The sequence below is a fragment of the Mus caroli genome, chromosome 17 (assembly GCF_900094665.2).
Source record: "Mus caroli chromosome 17, CAROLI_EIJ_v1.1, whole genome shotgun sequence".
NCBI classification, from domain to species: domain Eukaryota; kingdom Metazoa; phylum Chordata; class Mammalia; order Rodentia; family Muridae; genus Mus; species Mus caroli.
Genome location: NC_034586.1, coordinates 53,801,607 through 53,821,133, shown reverse-complemented (window position 1 = coordinate 53,821,133; position 19,527 = coordinate 53,801,607). Strand labels below are relative to the sequence as shown.

At 50.7% G+C, this 19,527-nt stretch overlaps 1 protein-coding gene across 1 annotated transcript in view; it reads left to right on the top strand.

Annotated features, from left to right (window-relative positions):
- Window positions 1–18,354, top strand: part of C3 (complement C3) — a 25,295-nt gene extending 6,941 nt beyond the window's left edge. The window contains exons 16-41 of the mRNA XM_021186132.2: window positions 446–517; window positions 667–867; window positions 1,494–1,602; window positions 2,073–2,158; window positions 2,739–2,881; window positions 3,008–3,220; window positions 4,351–4,414; window positions 4,511–4,597; window positions 5,744–5,947; window positions 6,484–6,559; window positions 6,839–6,998; window positions 7,775–7,873; window positions 8,868–9,024; window positions 9,889–10,052; window positions 11,199–11,357; window positions 11,829–11,888; window positions 11,976–12,066; window positions 12,187–12,238; window positions 13,834–13,921; window positions 14,029–14,118; window positions 15,133–15,238; window positions 15,682–15,771; window positions 16,053–16,136; window positions 17,773–17,856; window positions 17,937–18,072; window positions 18,169–18,354. Of these exons, the coding sequence (XP_021041791.1) occupies window positions 446–517; window positions 667–867; window positions 1,494–1,602; window positions 2,073–2,158; window positions 2,739–2,881; window positions 3,008–3,220; window positions 4,351–4,414; window positions 4,511–4,597; window positions 5,744–5,947; window positions 6,484–6,559; window positions 6,839–6,998; window positions 7,775–7,873; window positions 8,868–9,024; window positions 9,889–10,052; window positions 11,199–11,357; window positions 11,829–11,888; window positions 11,976–12,066; window positions 12,187–12,238; window positions 13,834–13,921; window positions 14,029–14,118; window positions 15,133–15,238; window positions 15,682–15,771; window positions 16,053–16,136; window positions 17,773–17,856; window positions 17,937–18,072; window positions 18,169–18,310 (3,017 nt within the window). The 3' untranslated portion in view covers window positions 18,311–18,354. The remainder of the gene's footprint in view (window positions 1–445; window positions 518–666; window positions 868–1,493; window positions 1,603–2,072; window positions 2,159–2,738; window positions 2,882–3,007; window positions 3,221–4,350; window positions 4,415–4,510; window positions 4,598–5,743; window positions 5,948–6,483; window positions 6,560–6,838; window positions 6,999–7,774; window positions 7,874–8,867; window positions 9,025–9,888; window positions 10,053–11,198; window positions 11,358–11,828; window positions 11,889–11,975; window positions 12,067–12,186; window positions 12,239–13,833; window positions 13,922–14,028; window positions 14,119–15,132; window positions 15,239–15,681; window positions 15,772–16,052; window positions 16,137–17,772; window positions 17,857–17,936; window positions 18,073–18,168) is intronic.
- The last annotated feature ends 1,173 nt before the right edge of the window (window positions 18,355–19,527 follow it).

Genomic DNA, 19,527 nt, shown 5'->3' with positions numbered 1-19,527 from the left:
TGTGAGTGCATGTGTGTGTGAGTGCATTGTGTGTGTGAGTGCATTGTGTGTGTGAGTGCATTGTGTGTGTGAGTGCATTGTGTGTGTGAGTGCATTGTGTGTGTGAGTGCATTGTGTGCGCGAGCTTCTGTGTGAGTGAGTGCATGTGTATGTGAGTGCATTGTGTGTGTGAGTGCATTGTGTGTGTGTGCGCACGCATGCACGCATACACATTTCTGCATGTGGAGGTCAAAAGACAACTTGTACCACTCCATTCTCACTTTCCAACTTGTGGGTCCTGGAGATCAAACTCAGGACATCTGGATTAGCAGCAAGCTCCTTTACCCCATGAGCCGTCTCACCGCTTTTATTGTTGCTTCTTGAGCCTCAGTCTATTCCACTACCAAAAGGGTGCAACCATCACACCCCAGCCTTACCCTGTCACTCCTGTCTCTCTCTCCCTCAGATCTTGAGTGCACCAAGCCAGCAGCCCGCCGCCGTCGCTCAGTACAGTTGATGGAAAGAAGGATGGACAAAGGTTAGGAATCCTCTACTGACCCACATCTCCATGCATCACCCACACTCCTCCCATAGGAGGAGGAGGGGGTTGTCTTCCTTGTCTCCCTGAAGTCTGGTCTGATGATGTCCTGATGGCTAAGGCTGACATCAGGTCTGGGCCTCCCACAGCTGGTCAGTACACTGACAAGGGTCTGCGGAAGTGTTGTGAGGATGGTATGCGGGATATCCCTATGAGATACAGCTGCCAGCGCCGGGCACGCCTCATCACCCAGGGCGAGAACTGCATAAAGGCCTTCATAGACTGCTGCAACCACATCACCAAGCTGCGTGAACAACACAGAAGAGACCATGTGCTGGGCCTGGCCAGGAGTGAGTGGTGGCTTGTAGGGTGACACTCGGGTGGGGGTGGGTGAGCACAACTGCCCAGTGATGGGTGGCTGCACCTGTTTGCTGGAAGAGTGGCCAAAAGACTGTGCCTCCAACCTTGTCCCCTGGGAAGATAGAAGGAGGAGGATGGAGGCCAGCTGGGCAGTGTGTGAGGAAAGAGTGAGGGAGAGAGCCAAGGGCTTTTCTCATACTGGACATTGGCTTTCCCGCACCTATAGTCCCATCCCACAAAGCAATACATCTTCAGCAAAATGAAGATAAATTCTCCTACAATCACTCCACACTGAAGCTAGGTGTGGTCGCACATGCCTGTCATTTTAGCACTCAGAAGGCTGAGACAGAAGGATTGCTGCAGGTCCCAGGCCAGCATGGACTACCTAACAAGTTCCTGACCAGTTTGGATGATGCTCATCTTGATAGCAATACATCTGTAGAACATGATTTTTAGTTTTTAGTTCCTAGATGGAGAGAGGAAATCCCCACAGACCAGCGTGTCTGGAGCTGGTAGAAAACCATCACACCGGTGAATGCATTTACGCAGTTCAGAAATGTTTGCGAGGGAGCCACCTGCAAAGTAGGTCTTTTTCCAAAAGTCTCCCTACCCTCAGGTGAATTGGAGGAAGACATAATTCCAGAAGAAGATATTATCTCTAGAAGCCACTTCCCACAGAGCTGGTTGTGGACCATAGAAGAGTTGAAAGAACCAGAGAAAAATGGGTATGGCTCTCCGGTCAGTGAAAATGGTGCTGGCCACCAAGACTCACCACCTGATCCACATGGTGGAAGGAAAGAACAAACTCCCCAAAATTACCCTCTGAATTTTACACAAAGGTCCTGGCAGAAAGATGCCGCCCACACTGAAACATACACAGTAAATACCTTTTTTAAAGGGGTTGGGGGGGGGGGATGAGGCCAGGACACTCCCCATTCTACATCCTTGCCTGAGGGCAGAAGGCATCCTCCCAGACATGCTCATTTGCATGTAATTTGCATGTAGCTGCCAACTTCCTGACTCCTCTGGATTCACCCCTGAGGTTCATGGGCTGAACTAGCAAAGCCACAGGTGCAACCCAGAGCTCTTATCTAACTTGCCCCCCCCCTCCCCGCCAGGGCCCTGTACCTCAGAACCCTCTTCACCTTGATAGATCTCACCACTAATTTAATTTTTAAACTTCTGTCCCACCCAGAATCTCTACGAAGGTCATGAACATCTTTCTCAAAGATTCCATCACCACCTGGGAGATTCTGGCAGTGAGCTTGTCAGACAAGAAAGGTACAGGAGGGGCTGGGGAAGATGGCTCAGCAGTGAAGAGTTTGCCCTGAGCTCCATCTGCAGAACCAGCATAGAAAGCAGGGAGTCATCCTGCCTGCTTGCCATCCCCAGTGCTGGGGGGAATCCCTGGGGCTTCCTCGCCAGCCAGCCTAGCCAAGCAACTCCCTGCAGCTCCAGGGGATCTGATGCCCTCTTCTGGCCTCTGTGGGCACTGCACTGAGATGCACACAAACACGGAGACTCCTGTGTGTGTGTGTGTGTGTGTGTGTGTGTGTGGTGTGCACATAGCTAAAATTAAATATGGTAGAGAAGCGATTGAAGACTCAGGGTCAACCTTTGGCCTCCACATGCGTGTGCACCCATGCACACATGTGCACATGTAAACTCATGAAGTCAGACACAACTGGCTGCGACACCATCGCCTCTGGGATCTGCCAATCACATGTGCATGTTCAGTCTTCACCTTTCTGCAGATAGGATCAGCCATGGACAGCTAGGGAACTTGAACCAGAAGCCTGCCTTTGCCTCCCTGCACAGCCCTCCCACCCTGGATCCTTCACCCTCTTCTTTCTGCCGACAGGGATCTGTGTGGCAGACCCCTATGAGATCAGAGTGATGCAGGACTTCTTCATTGACCTGCGGCTGCCCTACTCTGTAGTGCGCAACGAACAGGTGGAGATCAGAGCTGTGCTCTTCAACTACCGTGAACAGGAGGAACTTAAGGTGGGAGCAAGTCATAGTTGAACGGGCCACCAGGACCCATGAACCCACCCTCACGTGTCCTGTCCCCTCCCTCACTTGCTCCAGCTCCTCCCTCACACACCTGCCCTGTTCCTCCCTCCCCTGCAGGTGAGGGTGGAACTGTTGCATAATCCAGCCTTCTGCAGCATGGCCACTGCCAAGAATCGCTACTTCCAGACCATCAAAATCCCTCCCAAGTCCTCTGTGGCTGTACCGTATGTCATTGTCCCCTTGAAGATCGGCCAACAAGAGGTGGAGGTCAAGGCTGCTGTCTTCAATCACTTCATCAGTGATGGTGTCAAGAAGACACTGAAGGTCGTGGTGAGTCCTCGGGGCATCTGTTGCCTCTAGCCTTCAGATCTCCCTGCTGTTGACCTGGGCTCTGAGACAGCAAGGATTGTCTTAGGGCCCAGATGTTACAGAAACTTAGAACTGGCTAGGCTTCAGAGTGTAGAGTGCTCAATTAGTTCATGCAAAGTTCCAGGCTCCCTCTCCAGCACTTTGTAAGCCAGGTATGAGGTGTGCCCTGGGATCCCAGCACTTGGGAGGTGTGGGGCAGGAGGATCATGAATTTGAGAATAGCAGGGGTAACTTAATAAGACCCTGTCTCAAGTCTTTTAAAAAAGTAAAAAGGGCCCAGGGAGATGGCTCAGCCGGCAACATGACTGCTGTATAAGCATGTCGGCCTGAGCTCAGAGCCATAGGAAGTGACTCACCAACCAGTCACCCTAGCTGAATTGGGTACTCCAGATACATCAAGAGACTCTGTCTCAAAAGAAGTGGAGAGGGATAGAAGAAGACATATGGCACTGACATTTTTACACATCTGCATTCACACTCACACTTGCACACACTCTCATACATGTGCACACTCATACACTTATGCACATATGTATATATACCCACACATACACACACATGCACATCTTGAACACAGGGACACACTCTCTCACACACATACACAAACACGCACATGTACACCTCACACTCACATAATGCACACTCATGCCCTCACATTCGCACACACATGCACACTGACACACACACTTGCACATACACACAGGTGTGCATAATCACACACACATGTACACATGCATGGACACTCACATACACCATTGCACACATACTCATACATACACAAACACGCACACCACACACTCACATACACTCATGCACTCACACTCTCACCCATGTACACTTGCACAAACACACTCATACACATGCAAATATGCACACACACTTATAAATACACACATGCACACATACACATGAGTATAAGGCAGGCATTCGAATCACCTCCTCCTTAGAAGACGTTGAGACATAGAGAGGTTAAGTAACTGGTCTCCAGTAACACAGGCAGAGAGGCAGAGCCCTTTGGAAGGACTTTCTCTGAATAGCACCCTGCTGTCCATCTGTGTATCTGTTGTCATTTTATCCACCACCCTCCACAGCCAGAAGGAATGAGAATCAACAAAACTGTGGCCATCCATACACTGGACCCAGAGAAGTACCAAGGTGAGGCAGGCGGAGAGGGCACGGTGGGGTGGGGTACAAAGGAAGGGGTGAGAGAGAAGCTGGTGCCATCCACGTCTTCACTCTCTCACCCTGCAGGGGGAGTGCAGAAGGTGGACGTGCCTGCCGCAGACCTCAGTGACCAAGTGCCAGACACAGACTCTGAGACCAGAATTCTCCTGCAAGGTAAGATGGCCTCTTCTCTGCCATGCAGGGGTCAGGGCATCTGGGAGCCAGAAGCTAACTGAGCTCCATCTCATGGGGTGAGGGTGAGGAGAGAAGAGAATAAGGAAAGGGAGCGGGGGAAGACCCTGAACCAGAATGCCCAGATTCAAATCAATTTCAAGTTGATTAACCTGGGACTCATTTCTTAACATACTGGCACCCTGTGCCTCAGTTTCCCACTATGAAAAATGAGAGAAATGATACAATGCTGTTTTAGTCACTGTTCTATTGTGAAGTGACACCATGACCAAGGCAACTCTTATTAAAGGATACATTTAATGGGGGCTGGCTTATAGTTTCAGAGGCTTCACCCATGAGTATCATGGCAAGAAGCAGACAGACATGGTGGTGGAGCGGTAGCTGAGAGCTTTACATCTTGATCCGCAGGTAGCAGGCAGAGAAAGAGATTGGGCCTAGGGTGGGCTTTTGAACCCTCAAAGCCCGTCCCAGTGACACACCTTCTCCAACACGGACACAGCTTCTGTTCCTTCCCAAACATAGTTTGGCTAACTGGAGATCAAGCACTGGAATATATAAGCCTATGGAGGCCGCTCTCATGCAAACACCACAGACAGTCTCTGCCTTGTTTGCTGTGGGCTTGCCTGCAGGAGCTTCCTGCAGAAGTCAGTTCAGCAAACAGCACTTACTGGTAGAGAGATTAAATGAGAAGTCACACACATGTCAAGAGCAGACGGTCTGCTACTCTTGACTGGATCCAGGGGCATCAAGGAGACATCACACCCCTCAGACAAGCACGCATAGAGAGCTAGTGACAGTGCCTAACTAAAAAGGTGGTTTGAGGATTATTTGAGATTCTGTGTGGAGTTCTCCAATGGATATGAGCAATGAACTGTAAGCCTGTGTCTGTGACTATGGTCATTATTTTATCTAAAGGTGAAATTAAGTGCCCAAGGTGGGGTACAACCTTCCCCAAACCCACACAGGACCTCCACACACCTGCAGCCACCAAGCCCTAGGCTTCCTCTGGTCAGAGACTCCTTCCCCAAACCCACACAGAACCTCCGCACACACCCTCCTGCAGCCACCAAGCCCTTCCTCTGGTCAGAGACTATCTTGAACAGGCCTTTCCTCCACCCTCCGCTGCAGGGAGCCCAGTGGTTCAGATGACCGAAGATGCTGTGGACGGGGAGCGGCTGAAACACCTGATCGTGACCCCCGCAGGCTGTGGGGAGCAGAACATGATCGGCATGACACCAACAGTCATTGCGGTACACTACCTGGACCAGACCGAACAGTGGGAGAAGTTCGGCATAGAGAAGAGGCAAGAGGCCCTGGAGCTCATCAAGAAAGGTGGGGCCTGAGCTAGAGCTCCCCAAACTCACCCACTCAACCTTCCCAGATTCTCCCATTCCCGATCTTCCAAGCTGCACCCCTTCTCCCGAGGCCTTACCCCTTCTCCATCTTCTCCCAAGCCTCATCCCTCTTTCCAACGCCATGTCTCTCCTCCAAGCCCCTCCCCTCTCCTTTCTTCAGAAATGGCTCACCTGTCTGATCCCTGGACCCAACCCGAGTCCTCTTTTTAGGATCCATGCCCTACTTGAGCCTTCCTCCCTCTCTGTAGACTTGTTCCACCCCATGCAGCACCCTTGTCCTCCCTCTCCTCGGTGAGCCCTCCCACATGACTCTGCCCTTCCTCTCTCAGCCTTTCCCTTCAAGCCTTCCTTTAACACCCCTCCCTCCCAGGATCCTCATCCTGTCCTCTTTGAACCCCCGTCCCACCTCACATAGATAGCATCCTTATCCTGCCCTGGGTCTCCCACTGCCTATCCTGGTCAGCCCAGCCCGCAGCCCACCCCTCCTTTGGTGACCCTGTCTGTTCCTCGCAGGGTACACCCAGCAGCTGGCCTTCAAACAGCCCAGCTCTGCCTATGCTGCCTTCAACAACCGGCCCCCCAGCACCTGGTAAGCAGGTGGTCAGCTCTGTCCCCTCCGCCTCAACATCCACGTGAGCAAAGCCTGATTCCCCACCAATGGTGGTCTGGCCTCTCTCTGTCAAGGCTGCAGGGACTGAATGAGCCTTAGAGTCCTTTAAGCACCAGCTTCATGCGGCTTTGAAATTAAAAATCCATAACTGAGTGGCTCTGGCACCAGCCCTCTCTGGTCATTGGTGGGTGAAGATGTCAATCTATCTACTAAAACCAATCGATTCTCAGCTGGTGTTCCTATAACTCCCGCCCCCAGGCTGACAGCCTACGTGGTCAAGGTCTTCTCTCTGGCTGCCAACCTCATCGCCATCGACTCTCAGGTCCTGTGTGGGGCTGTTAAATGGTTGATTCTGGAGAAGCAGAAGCCGGATGGTGTCTTTCAGGAGGACGGGCCCGTGATTCACCAAGAAATGATTGTAAGAGACAGGCAAATTCCAGAAAGAGAAGGGTAGAGGGTCCCAGGAGGGACGGGCGGTGCAGGGTGGGGAGGAGGTGAATAAAATTGTAAAACACTGGAAGCATTCCAAGAATCCAGAGGCTGACAGACCCAGCCATGAGGGGTACATGGATGGTATTCTGTGTACCAGCAGAGATCAGAGGTCAGCCTTGAGTGTCAGTCCTCAAGGGCCACCACCTTTTTTGGGGGAGGGGATCCTCATTGTCATGAAGCTCACCAAGAAAGCTAGGTTGTCCAGTCCCTGAGTCCCAGCATCTGCCTGTCTCTGCCTATCCAGTGCTGGGGTTACAAGCACATGACATCATACACAGATTTTTTTTTTTTAATGTGGGCTCTGGAACATTAAACTCGGGTCCCCGGGCTTGAGCCATTTCCCCAGCCCCTGCTAACTGCTTTGACTTGTGATATTTACCATTTTCTCTGGGCCTCTCAGGAGGTAGCCCCATCATAAGTCAAGGAGCAGTTCTCTGAGCAGCTGAGCCCCTTGTCCTTCCTCCCTGTTGGACAAGAAGCCCTGTGAGGGCTAGAACCCATGTCTGGTTTTCCTCAGCCTTTGTACCAGGGACAGCAGTGCTAAGGGGACCCTAATAACAGAGAATGAGCAAACAATTCAATTGATTCACACTAGAGAATTTGATCCCCCTGGGTGGGGAGCTGAGCCCGGACTTCAGATTCTTCAGTGTGCTCGATAGCCGAGTGGGGACAAAGAAAGACCTGCTCTGTTCCTGTTCACAGGGTGGCTTCCGGAATGCCAAGGAGGCAGACGTGTCACTCACAGCCTTTGTCCTCATCGCACTGCAGGAAGCCAGGGACATCTGTGAGGGGCAGGTCAATGTGAGTGTCCTCTCAACCCTTCATCCTGTCGCCCACAGCTGTGACTAAACACTCTGACCTAAAGCAGCTTAAGGGAGGAAAGGGTTTCTTTTGGGCTTATGGCTCCAGATCACAGACGACCCCTGAGGAGAGTCAAGGCAGAGACTCAAAGGCAGGTGTGTTTGTTGTTCCATACAGCATTACCTCAGACTCATGGATATCATGAGGTAAGTCAGTGATATGGTATAAGAGATGTGAGGAAGGCAGGGGACTTCAAGAGTCAAAGGCAGCCAAAGGGCCAAAAGGCCCACCCCAACATGGGTGATAAGCCACAAAAGCTGTACATCTGGAGTCCCCTGCCCAACATGTGGGTGGGCCCACCAGAGAGACTCCTTACCCTAGTGACTTCCTTAGTAAGCCATGTGGAGGGGCTTTGTGCAGCTCAATCCTTTCCTGAGAGCCCCGAGCACTTGTGAGTTTCTGGAGCCTTCTGAGCCTTGGTCTAAGTCTCTCATTGTCTTCCTGAGTTTTATGTGTGTCCCTGCATCTTGGAGGGACTATTTCTACTTAGAGCACAGAGCCACACGTCCAATTTCAATGAATGAATTAATGACAAACCCATAGTCAAGATGGGATGGTGATGGCGACGGTGGAGGAATACAGCGCACACAGGCTTAGACCGACATGCTGCGTTTGGCTTCTAGCTTATGCCCATTTGGGACATTTTATACCATCAATTTGTTCAGTGACATTCCCTGGGAGAGTAGTTATTTACACAACCATAATTCACCTTTGTTTTGAAGCAGGACTTAACTGCTCAAGAACCCACAATCACACACTCGGCCGTACATACCTAATGTACAGACTAAGCTAGACACCACATAAAAGTGTTCAGCAAAAAGGTGCCACACAAGTGTCCCCAACAACCAGGGAACTCTTAAAACCAGGCACATCAAAGGACAGCTACTATCCTGGTAGCCCAGAAGTCATGTGAGATCCCATCTCTCTCTCACAGAGCCTTCCTGGGAGCATCAACAAGGCAGGGGAGTATATTGAAGCCAGTTACATGAACCTGCAGAGACCATACACAGTGGCCATTGCTGGGTATGCCCTGGCCCTGATGAACAAACTGGAGGAACCTTACCTCCGCAAGTTTCTGAATACAGCCAAAGGTGAGAGATTGCCTCAAGGGGAAGGGGTGTGTGCATGGATGGGGAAGGGGTCACCTCACGGGGAAGGGGTATATGTGTGTGGGGGCTGAGGAGTCACCTCAAGGGAGGAGGAGTGTGGGAGGGTTGGGGGGTCACCTCAAGGGGGAAGGGGTTTATGGGTGGTGGGTATTAAGGGGTGGCCTCAAAGGGGTGCAAAGCTGGGGCGTGAGGGTGGGTTCTGGATATATACACTGAGCCAAGATGTGTGGCTCTCAGCTGAGAGATAGGATGCATGGCCCACACTGAGCTGCACTGGAGGCTTCTAAAGTGTACTGACCCTTCCATGTAAACCACACAAGAGGCCTGCTGCATCTTCATAGATTCAACCATACACTGGGCCTCTGAGTCCAAGGGAGGAGAAAAGGTGACTGAAGCTGGTAGACTAGAAATGGTCTTGATTTCTTTCCCCATTTCTGTTATAAAAGACCTCGATAGGAGCAACTCAAGGGAAGAAGGACTCTGTTCAGCTCACAGGTCAAAGGTGCAATCCATTGTGGCAGGAAAAAATCAAGGCAGTGGGACCTAATCAGGAAGCAGAGAGATGGCCAACAAGCTCACTAGCGCTCTGTCTGCATTCGCCATCTTACACAGTCTGGTATCTCCACCCCAGGGAATAGACCATCAAGATGGGTCTTCCCACATCAGTTAACACAGGATTAGTCCCCACTCACAGGGCCAGGGGATTGTCTTCCAGATGACTCAGATTGACAGAACTGAGCACCTGGACATTGAACATAATAAGCACAGCTACCTGGTCCTGGGAAAAGCTAGCTCCTAAGTCACACCCAGGCTACATGACTGAGGGGCTGGGGTGTCTCTCTGCAGATCGGAACCGCTGGGAGGAGCCTGACCAGCAGCTCTACAATGTGGAGGCCACATCCTATGCCCTCCTGGCCCTGCTGCTGCTGAAAGACTTTGACTCTGTGCCTCCTGTGGTGCGCTGGCTCAATGAGCAAAGATACTATGGAGGCGGCTATGGCTCCACCCAGGCAAGTGGCCTCAAGCTCCAATGCTTACTTCCCATGTCTCCCAGGCATGCCAACTATTGTGCCTGAAAGTGTGGGGACTGCAGGAGAGCTGAGAAACTAGAGCACATGCCTTGTTCCAGTAGATGATATTCTTCATTCTACTTGGTTCCCAGGGTTCCCATACATGTTCTCATCAAAATGTTCTAGGTCATGTTCCATGTTTCTAAGCCCCCTAGTGTCACATTAACTGGAGACTTGTAGGTCACATTTTTAGTTTCACCAGGTTCTTAATGCACCTCCCCCCAGTAGAAGGTTCTAGAACATGATCTCAATTTGACTAGAGTACCAGTGTCCCATCTCTCATGTGTGGGCTCTAGATCATGTTCTCTATTCCACCGGGCTCTCAAATGTCACTCTTTCCCCCCACCCCCAGGGTAAGTTCTAGTCCAAGTTCCCAGTTCCACCCAAGCCCTCATTACCACCTTTTGTCGTCCGTGTATTCTAAGGCATGTGGTTAGGGTGTGCTGGGGAGATGATGGTGAGTAGGTCCTACGTGAGGGCACTGTCTGGAGCCTCTTTCTCTAGGGCCCTCCAGGTGATGGTTTTGGCAAGTTAAGGCAAAACAAGCTCAGGCTTCAGCCTGGTCTTTCTTTCTCATAGGCTGTCAATCACTTCTCAGCACTTGTTCCATTCTCAATCACTTTAGAGTTTGATTCCCTCCACACTCCAGCTTTATTCTCTTTCTTATGAAATGGTTCCAGACTAAGTTCTGGCCTCTTAAGTCTTAGTCTAAGCCTAAGGAGGGTCTTGATGGGTCTAGATTTTTCTGGTGGAGTCTGACTTGTTTTCATCATTGGTAACTTCTGAACAAAAGCTCACCCCCTTGTAGGAGTCTAGACAGGTCTTCAGTATTCAGTGACCTCAACTGCTCCCTTTACACTCTGGTGGGTTCTAGACCACTGAATGACTTCTGGCCAGCCTTGGTCTGAGCTTCTCTCAATGGAGCTCTGGGATATCCACTCCCTTCCACCTATATCTCTACATTCTCCAGAATGTTCTTTGTGTGCTGCTGCCGCCATAATTCTGACCTACACATCATCATCTCCCCAGGACACCCTAACCGCCAGGTAGAATGCAAAGCTAACCATCCTATCCCACCGGTTCTAGGCTACCTTCATGGTATTCCAAGCCTTGGCCCAATATCAAACAGATGTCCCTGACCATAAGGACTTGAACATGGATGTGTCCTTCCACCTCCCCAGCCGTAGCTCCGCAACCACGTTTCGCCTGCTCTGGGAAAATGGCAACCTCCTGCGATCTGAAGAGGTACAACCTTACCCTCCCCACCTTGTTTTCAACCCTCTGTACCAGCCAGGGCTGCAGGAGGGAGGGCAGATAACTGTCAGGGCCCTCAGAGTCAGAGGAATCTGGCCCTTGTGTATGTGTTTGTGTATAGGTGTGTATGTGTGTGTGTGTGTGTGTGTGTGTGTGTGTGTGTGTGTGTGTAGACCAGAGGACAACTTTAAATGTCATTCCTCAGGTGCTGTTCACCTTGTTTGTCAAGGCAGAGTGTCTCACTGAGCTGAAATTCAAATAGAATAGGCTAGCTGGCCAGCACGTCCCAAGGAGCCCCCTGTCTCCCCAGTGCTGGCCTATACCCAGTTTGCTTTGCATGGATTCTCAGGATAAAACCTAGGCTCTCATGCTTATAAGTCAAGCACCTTGTCTACTGTGCCATCCCCCTGGTCCCAAAGCTGGCTCTTAACACCTCCTCTTCTCTCTCCCAACTCTCTGCAGACCAAGCAAAATGAGGCCTTCTCTCTAACAGCCAAAGGAAAAGGCCAAGGCACATTGTCGGTAAGGAAGGGAACCCACATCTGCCACATCCACCACCTTCCCCTGTCCACCCCTTGCTCTCATGAGACTTTCCTCTCATCTCACCAGGTAGTGGCAGTGTATCATGCCAAACTCAAAAGCAAAGTCACCTGCAAGAAGTTTGACCTCAGGGTCAACATAAGACCAGCCCCTGAGACAGGTAAGAGGAATAAAGACCCCTCCAGTACCTCCCAGCCCCACTCCTGTCCTACCGCCTGCACTCCTCCTGACTCAGGACCCAAAGGCACCTCCTCCCATCTCTCTGTTTCTATGTTTATAGCCAAGAAGCCTGAGGAAGCCAAGAACACCATGGTCCTTGACATCTGCACCAGGTAAGGATCTTGATCCTTAGACTCGTTCTCTCTACTTGCCAGTCTGTGAACCAAGGCCAGGGTTACGGACTGGGGAGTGGCCATGGTCGTCTCAGGCGAACGCTTTGAGAGGACTCTCTTCCCAAGAGTGTCATAGTTCTTATATGACAGACAAACCCGGACGATATTTGTTGAAACAATTTTTGTGCCTTTATGTCCTTGCGGACAGGGTCTTCTGTGCATTTTGGAGTGTGTTGAGATCTAAAAGCAGATGCTTGTTATTGGCTTGGTCTGAGATGGTAGGGATGCCTCATCTGCATGTGGAGAGGCTTCCAGGTGCTGCCCCTAGGTGACTAATTGTCACGGTCTTCTCTATGGGGTGCTGTGCTCATGTGACAGGGACCTGGTCTGGAGTAAGTGACATGCCTACTGTCCTCAAGTCTGAGGGTCCAGGGTTTCTGAACCCATTCAACCTTACCAAGTTTTCTGGCATGGTCCCCTGCTCCAGTTACTCTCTCATCCTTTAGAAAGCCTTCTTCACCGTGGGTGGTGTTGGGCCTGAGCCCATCTCCACCTCCTTCATTAACAACACTTCTTCATTCATGTTGGCAAGCTTGCATCCCTCTGACCACACAGGACATCTCTCACAAAACCCCAGGGTTATGTGAGAGGAGTCCCTCCATTTTCTCTCCTAAAGCATCATTGATGTTACGGTCAAAAAAAAAAAGCCAGAGGAATTTTTATTTTTCTTATGTGTTTCCTCTTTCCACGATCATGCGTGTGCATGTGTGTGTGTGTGCATTTCTTCATGCCACAGCATACATGTGAAGGTCAGAGGACAACTGCAGAGGTTGGTTATCTTTTCTGACACGTGTGTTCTGGCAATTGAACTCAGGTTGTCAAGCATTGTGGTTAGAGCACTTGTACTCACTGAACCACCTCACTGGCCCTCCACCTTGTTCTTTTACAACTTGGCCTGGAATTTGCCAAGACTAGCTGGGCAATGAGCCCAGAGTTCCTTCTGACTCCATGTCGCCAGGGCTAGAACTATGAACACGCACCAAAGAAATGGCTCAGTGGTTAATGGTGCTTGCCACCAGGGTGGATCTTTCATTCTTTTTATCATGGACCCTGGATGATCAACCTCAGGTCCTTATGCTTACACAACAAGCACTTTACTGGTTAAGCTGGCAAGTCAGCCTGCCACGCCAGCCATCTACACTCCAAATGCCAGCCCTCCACACTGCTGTGGTTTAGTTTAGTTTAGTTTTAGGTTTTGGTTAGGTTTTATTTTGTTTGAGACACTGTTTTGCTTCGTAACCTAGGCTAGCCTGTGTCAACTTACTAAGTAGCTCAGGCTAGTCTCAGCTCACAGTCTTCCCTCCCAGGTGCCGAGACAGCAGCATGAACTGCCATGCTTGGCTGACAATATAAACTGCTATGCCTGGCTGCATCTACTTATATTACTTTCAGAGAAGTGTTTTCCAAACCAAACCCTTCTTCAATGCTGGGTGGAAAGCAGGAGCCTGGGTCCTGATGAGACCCCTCATCCAAGCACTGGCCCTGAGTGCTATGCCCATCCTGAAAGCTGACAAACCTTTTCCTGCCATCTGCAGGTACTTGGGAGATGTGGATGCCACTATGTCCATCCTGGACATCTCCATGATGACTGGCTTTGCTCCAGACACAAACGACCTGGAACTGGTAAGGAGACTTGGGTCTGGGACCTAGGGAAGGAGCCTGAGGTCTGGAAGAGGCTTTGAGGAGAGAGGGAGGGATTTTTTTTTTTAACCAGCTCTGCTCTTCCCTAGCTGACCTCTGGAGTAGATAGATACATCTCCAAGTACGAGATGAACAAAGCCTTTTCCAACAAGAACACCCTCATCATCTACCTGGAAAAGGTAAGTCCTGTCCCCAGGGAAGCTCCTGTGCCTCCTTTCCCCTTCTTGTCTGGGTTTCTCTCTCCATCTTCATATCCAGCTCATGTTAGCTCCAGGCTTGGGAACACAGGATCTGTGCTATGAGGGGATAGGAGAAAGTTTGTAATATAAGGTGACCAATCATCCCCTCCGCCCTCTAGTCTAGTGCTCCATGATCGATCAGGAACCCAAACTCCTTCCACCTTTTGGCTCTGGAATCTCCAGGATCTTGGAGTTTTCAGCCATAGCATAAGCAAAGTACATGGGTTAGTCTGATTGTGAATGCCAGGGTCTCTCAATGTAGCCTGAACTGGTCCCAAACTTACAATCCTCCTGCCTCATCCTCCTGAGTGTTGGAATTATAGAGATATACCTGGCTATATGTGATGCTCTCATGATCACAGTCATAATGCCCTTCATTTTGTCTAACAGAATACCTGAGGCAGCAGAGTTTACAAAGAGAGTTATTAGGTCAAACCTTTGGGGGGAAAAATGGCTCAAGACTGGTTGATCCCACTGTCTATCCTCTAGGAGGTGGCAGGTGGCAGGCATTGTGGCAGGAGGAGCACACAAAAGAAAGGCCACACCCAGGAAACCAGACCAACCATCACAGCAACCAATCTACTCTGCTAAGACCTGGCCTTCTCCTCCCAAAATGGCCGTTAATCCCCTATGACCTTAAAGGCACTGTCTACTTAACACTTTCCAGGCTGGGGCCTAAATGAAGAGAAATCCCATCCAGACAACAGCAGGTAGACAGTGACCTGCTGGTGAGAGCTTATTCACCTGAATGCCCCTAAATCAGGGTGACTCTGGAAACAGTCTGGCTCCAAGCACGGTAGAAAAGGAAGATAGATTTAACGGCTGCTCATTCGTTTTCCCACGCCACCTAGAACCTGCCTGGTCCCTCAGTTTCTCTACCATGGCTTCAAATGCCAGGAGTGTGTCCTGGGCTCCCTCTGTGACACCTACTGACCAGCCCAATCCTTCCCTCAGATTTCACACACCGAAGAAGACTGCCTGGCCTTCAAAGTTCACCAGTACTTTAATGTGGGACTTATCCAGCCCGGGTCGGTCAAGGTCTACTCCTATTACAACCTCGGTGAGCAGCCAGGGCACGGTGTGGGGACTGAGCCCTCCTGGCATCCAAGGACCCTGGGGATCAGAGTATCAGAGACCTTTAATAGCACCAGAGGATCCTGGGGCATCCAAAGGCTGAGCTTCTTAGAATCCTAGGATTTGGAGAGTTGGAAAACTCACGGTCCATCGACTCGCAGAGATCTAGAGGCAGGGAGGGCCTTAACATCTCAGGGACCTAGAATTTGACATCTGAGGGTTCCAGGACTCTAGGTGGAGTTTCAAGAGACCGTGGTCTGAAAGAACCAAAGATAGGAAAGCCTAAGGTTTGGGTACCACTAGGTCTGAGGTTGGGGACTTTGCATCTCAGGGCTGAGGGGACTCGCTCACTGTGCATTTCCTAGCAGGAGTGGTCTTTCAGGTGGAGCCCCCTGCCCTCTGACCTCCTCCTACCTCTTCTCCCCACAGAGGAATCATGCACCCGGTTCTATCATCCAGAGAAGGACAATGGGATGCTCAGCAAGCTGTGCCACAGTGAAATGTGCCGGTGTGCTGAAGGTGGGCACTAGGAGGTTGTGAGGGGCGGGCCCAGACAGGACACACCCACAGAGATGCTCCATCCCCATGGGGGAGGGAGGACCTGGGAGTGGGTACTAAGGAGGGCAGTCCCAGACAGGACACACCCACACAGCCGCTCCACTCCTGTGAGGAGGGAGGGACTTGAAACCATACCCAGGGGACATGGAGTAGGATAGGTGTTCCCTCTGGAACCAGCCCCGACCCAGAAAGTGAGTTGGGGGGGGGGCTACTCAAGAGCCTGTGTGCACCCCACCCTGCAGAGAACTGCTTCATGCAACAGTCACAGGAGAAGATCAACCTGAACGTCCGGCTAGACAAGGCTTGTGAGCCGGGAGTCGACTATGGTGAGTATGGCTGCTGGTAGCTGTCAGACCCTGTGGATGTGACAGTAGCAGTGTCACACCCAGTGGGGAGCAACAGTGGTGGTGCTTGTGTCCCTGTCAGGCTGTGGTTGCATGTGTGTAGAGGACATGTGTAGATAAGTAGTGAAGGGGTGGTCTGTGTTGTGTGATGGGTTTTTTTTGTTTTTGTTTTTTGGTTTTTGTTGGGTTTTTTTTTTGGCAGATACTCACACCAGTTAGGGCACTGATCACCCAGGTCCAGCTTACTGAACCAGCCAGTTACTGGGGTCACCTATAAGAGCTAGGGTGAGGGGTTCCTTGCAGTAGCATAAAGACTGTGGATGATAGCTCTGTTCATATGGCTCTGGATACCCAGGCATGGGCTCCCAGATCTGATCCCCCAGCACCTACATAAAGAGCTCAGCATAGCAGCACATGTCCTGAACCCAACCGCAGGTGAGGCAGAGGCAGGCAGTTCTCAGGCCAGCAAGCCTAGGCACACCAGTGAGGTCGAAGTTTTGATAAGACCCTGTCTCAGAAACCAAGAGTAAGAGATATCTCCTTGCGTTAGAGCATTCCACCTCAGGCTCATAACAGCCTGTAACTTCAGCCCCAAGAGATCCAGGACCCTCTTCCGGCTTCTGTGGGTCCACAGATACTTGCCCCAAACAAAAAGGACAAAGTTGTCCTCTAAGCTACACACACACAAAAGGCTTCATTTCATCTTACAGCTCACAGTTTGCTGTTAATTGTGAGCTGTAGGAACTGCAGGCAGAGACCACAGAGGACTGCTATCTTTCTTCCACAGCCCAGGCCCACCTGCCTAGGTATGGCACTGCCCACAGTGGAGTAGCCCCTCCTTGACAGTTAGCCATCGAAATGCCTCCCAGACATGGCCACAGGCCAAGCTGATAGACAATTTCTCAGTGGCGGTTCCTTCCCTCTTCCCGGATTTGTCAAATTGACAACTGATTCTATGACACATGGACATGCTCTCGTGCACACACACACATACACACACACATAGTAGCTATAGCTGTGCATGTGCCTTTGGCTTTGGGTGTAATTGTGCGCAGCAGAGAGTTAGATGTGTGTTGCAACTGTGCGTGACTTTGCCTGGCCATGTGTGAAACAGTGCTCAAGTGTGACTTTGACAGTAATCATGGCCATCATGAAAATGACCGTCCTTACACATGGTGCTATCATGGGTGGATTTGCAGATTGCCATGGTTGCATGATGCTGGCATTGTGGCATTGTGGGTGATGGTGAGGTGAGCAGCTGCCTCTGGGTATACAAGTACATCTGTAACTCTAGCTGTGTGCATGGAGTGTGTGACTGTGAATGTGTATGTGGGTCTGTAACCTCAGTTAATATGAGACTTTGCCATGGATGACTGTGTCTGTAGGCATCTCTAACTACTCGCAAAGGCCTATGACTGAGCCCGTGAGTGTGAACGTGGCAGTGGGATGGCCTGGTTGTGTGTGTCCCTGGGAGGGGACAGACTGACAGCCACTCTGACTCAGCATTATCTCTGCTTGTAGGCATGGGAGGGGGTGTCACATAGTCAGGTGCATCTGCTGGTGAGGGCCCCATGACCGACCCTACTCAAAACCCTCTCCGCCCCTCCCCCCACCACAGTGTACAAGACCGAGCTAGCCAAGATAGAGCTGTTGGACGATTTTGATGAGTACACCATGACCATCCAGCAGGTCATCAAGTCAGGTACCCAGCCCTCTTGACTTCCTGCCTCCCCAGACCGACTGCCTTGGCTGGGACTCAACCTCCCCTTCCCTGCCCCACAGGCTCAGATGAGGTTCAGGCAGGGCAGCAACGCAAGTTCATCAGCCACATCAAGTGCAGAAACGCCCTGAAGCTGCAGGAAGGGAAGAAGTACCTCATGTGGGGCCTCTCCTCTGATCTCTGGGGAGAAAAGCCCAAGTAAGTGCCCACCCTGCATGTCGGTATGCCTGCCCCTCTGGCCCCACCCACTGACCCCAGGAACCTGCTCTTAACTGCAAGCTCTTCCTTCCTCAGCACCAGCTACATCATTGGAAAGGACACGTGGGTGGAGCACTGGCCTGAGGCAGAAGAATGCCAGGATCAGAAGTACCAGAAACAGTGCGAAGAACTTGGGGCATTCACAGAATCTATGGTGGTTTATGGGTGCCCCAACTGACTACAGCCCAGCCCTCTAATAAAGCTTCCGTTGTATTTCACCCACCTTTCAGTGTTTGGTTTGTTTGTTTGTTTGTTCTGTTTGAGACAGTTTCTCTGTGTAACCCTGGCTGTCCTGGACCTTGCTCTGTAGACCAGGCTGGCCTCGCCTTTGCCTCCTGAGTATGGGGATTAAAGGCATACACCACCACAGCAGACACTTTGTATTTTTTTTTTAATTTTTAATATTTTTATTACATATTTTCCTCAATTACATTTCCAATGCTATCCCAAAAGTCCCCCATAGCGCCCCCCACTTCCCTACCCACCCATTCCCATTCTTTTGGCCCTGGCATTCCCCTCTATTGGGGCATATAAAGTTTGCAAGTCCAATGGGCCTCTCTTTCCATTGATGGCCGACTAGGCCATCTTTCGATACATATGCAGCTAGAGACAAGAGCTCCGGGGTACTGGTTAGTACATCATGTTGTTCCAACAATAGGGTTGCAGATCCCTTTAGCTCCTTGGGTACTTTCTCTAGCTTCTCCATTGGGAGCCCTGTGATATATCCAATAGCTGACTGTGAGCATCCACTCCTGTGTTTGCTAGGCCCCGGCATCTTCTCACAAGAGACAGCTATATTTGGGTCCTTTCAGCAAAATCTTGCTAGTGTATGCAATGGTGTCAGCGTTTAGAAGCTGATTATGGGATGGATCCCTGGATACGGCAGTCAACACTTTGTATTTTTACATTTATTTTATCTTTAACATATGTACTAATTTCATGTATGTCTACATGAGTTCATATGTGCCACATGATTATAGGTGCTCTCAGAGGCCAGGAGAGGAAGCTGGAGCTACAGATGGCTGTGAGCTGCCCAAAGGGGAGCTGGGAACCAAACCCAGGACGTCTACAAGTGTTCTTTACTGCTGAGCCACCACTCCAACCCCAGTAATTTACCAAAATTCTGTCTGTGTCTGTGTTCAGTACACATGGAGGCCAGAAGAGGGCTTTGGATCTCCTGGAACTGGAATTACAGGTGAGCCGCAAAATTATAGATGCTGGGAACCGACCCTGGGGCCTTTGCAAGAAATGTATGTGTTCTTAACCAACCTTTCTGTAGGGGGGAGGAGCTATTACTAAAATCTGGTTCCCTAATTGGTTCTTGATGTGATCAATAAAGAAGGCTGGGGGAAGGGTAAAGGTGAGACTTCCGGGTTCCAGGAGAGAAAAAAGGGG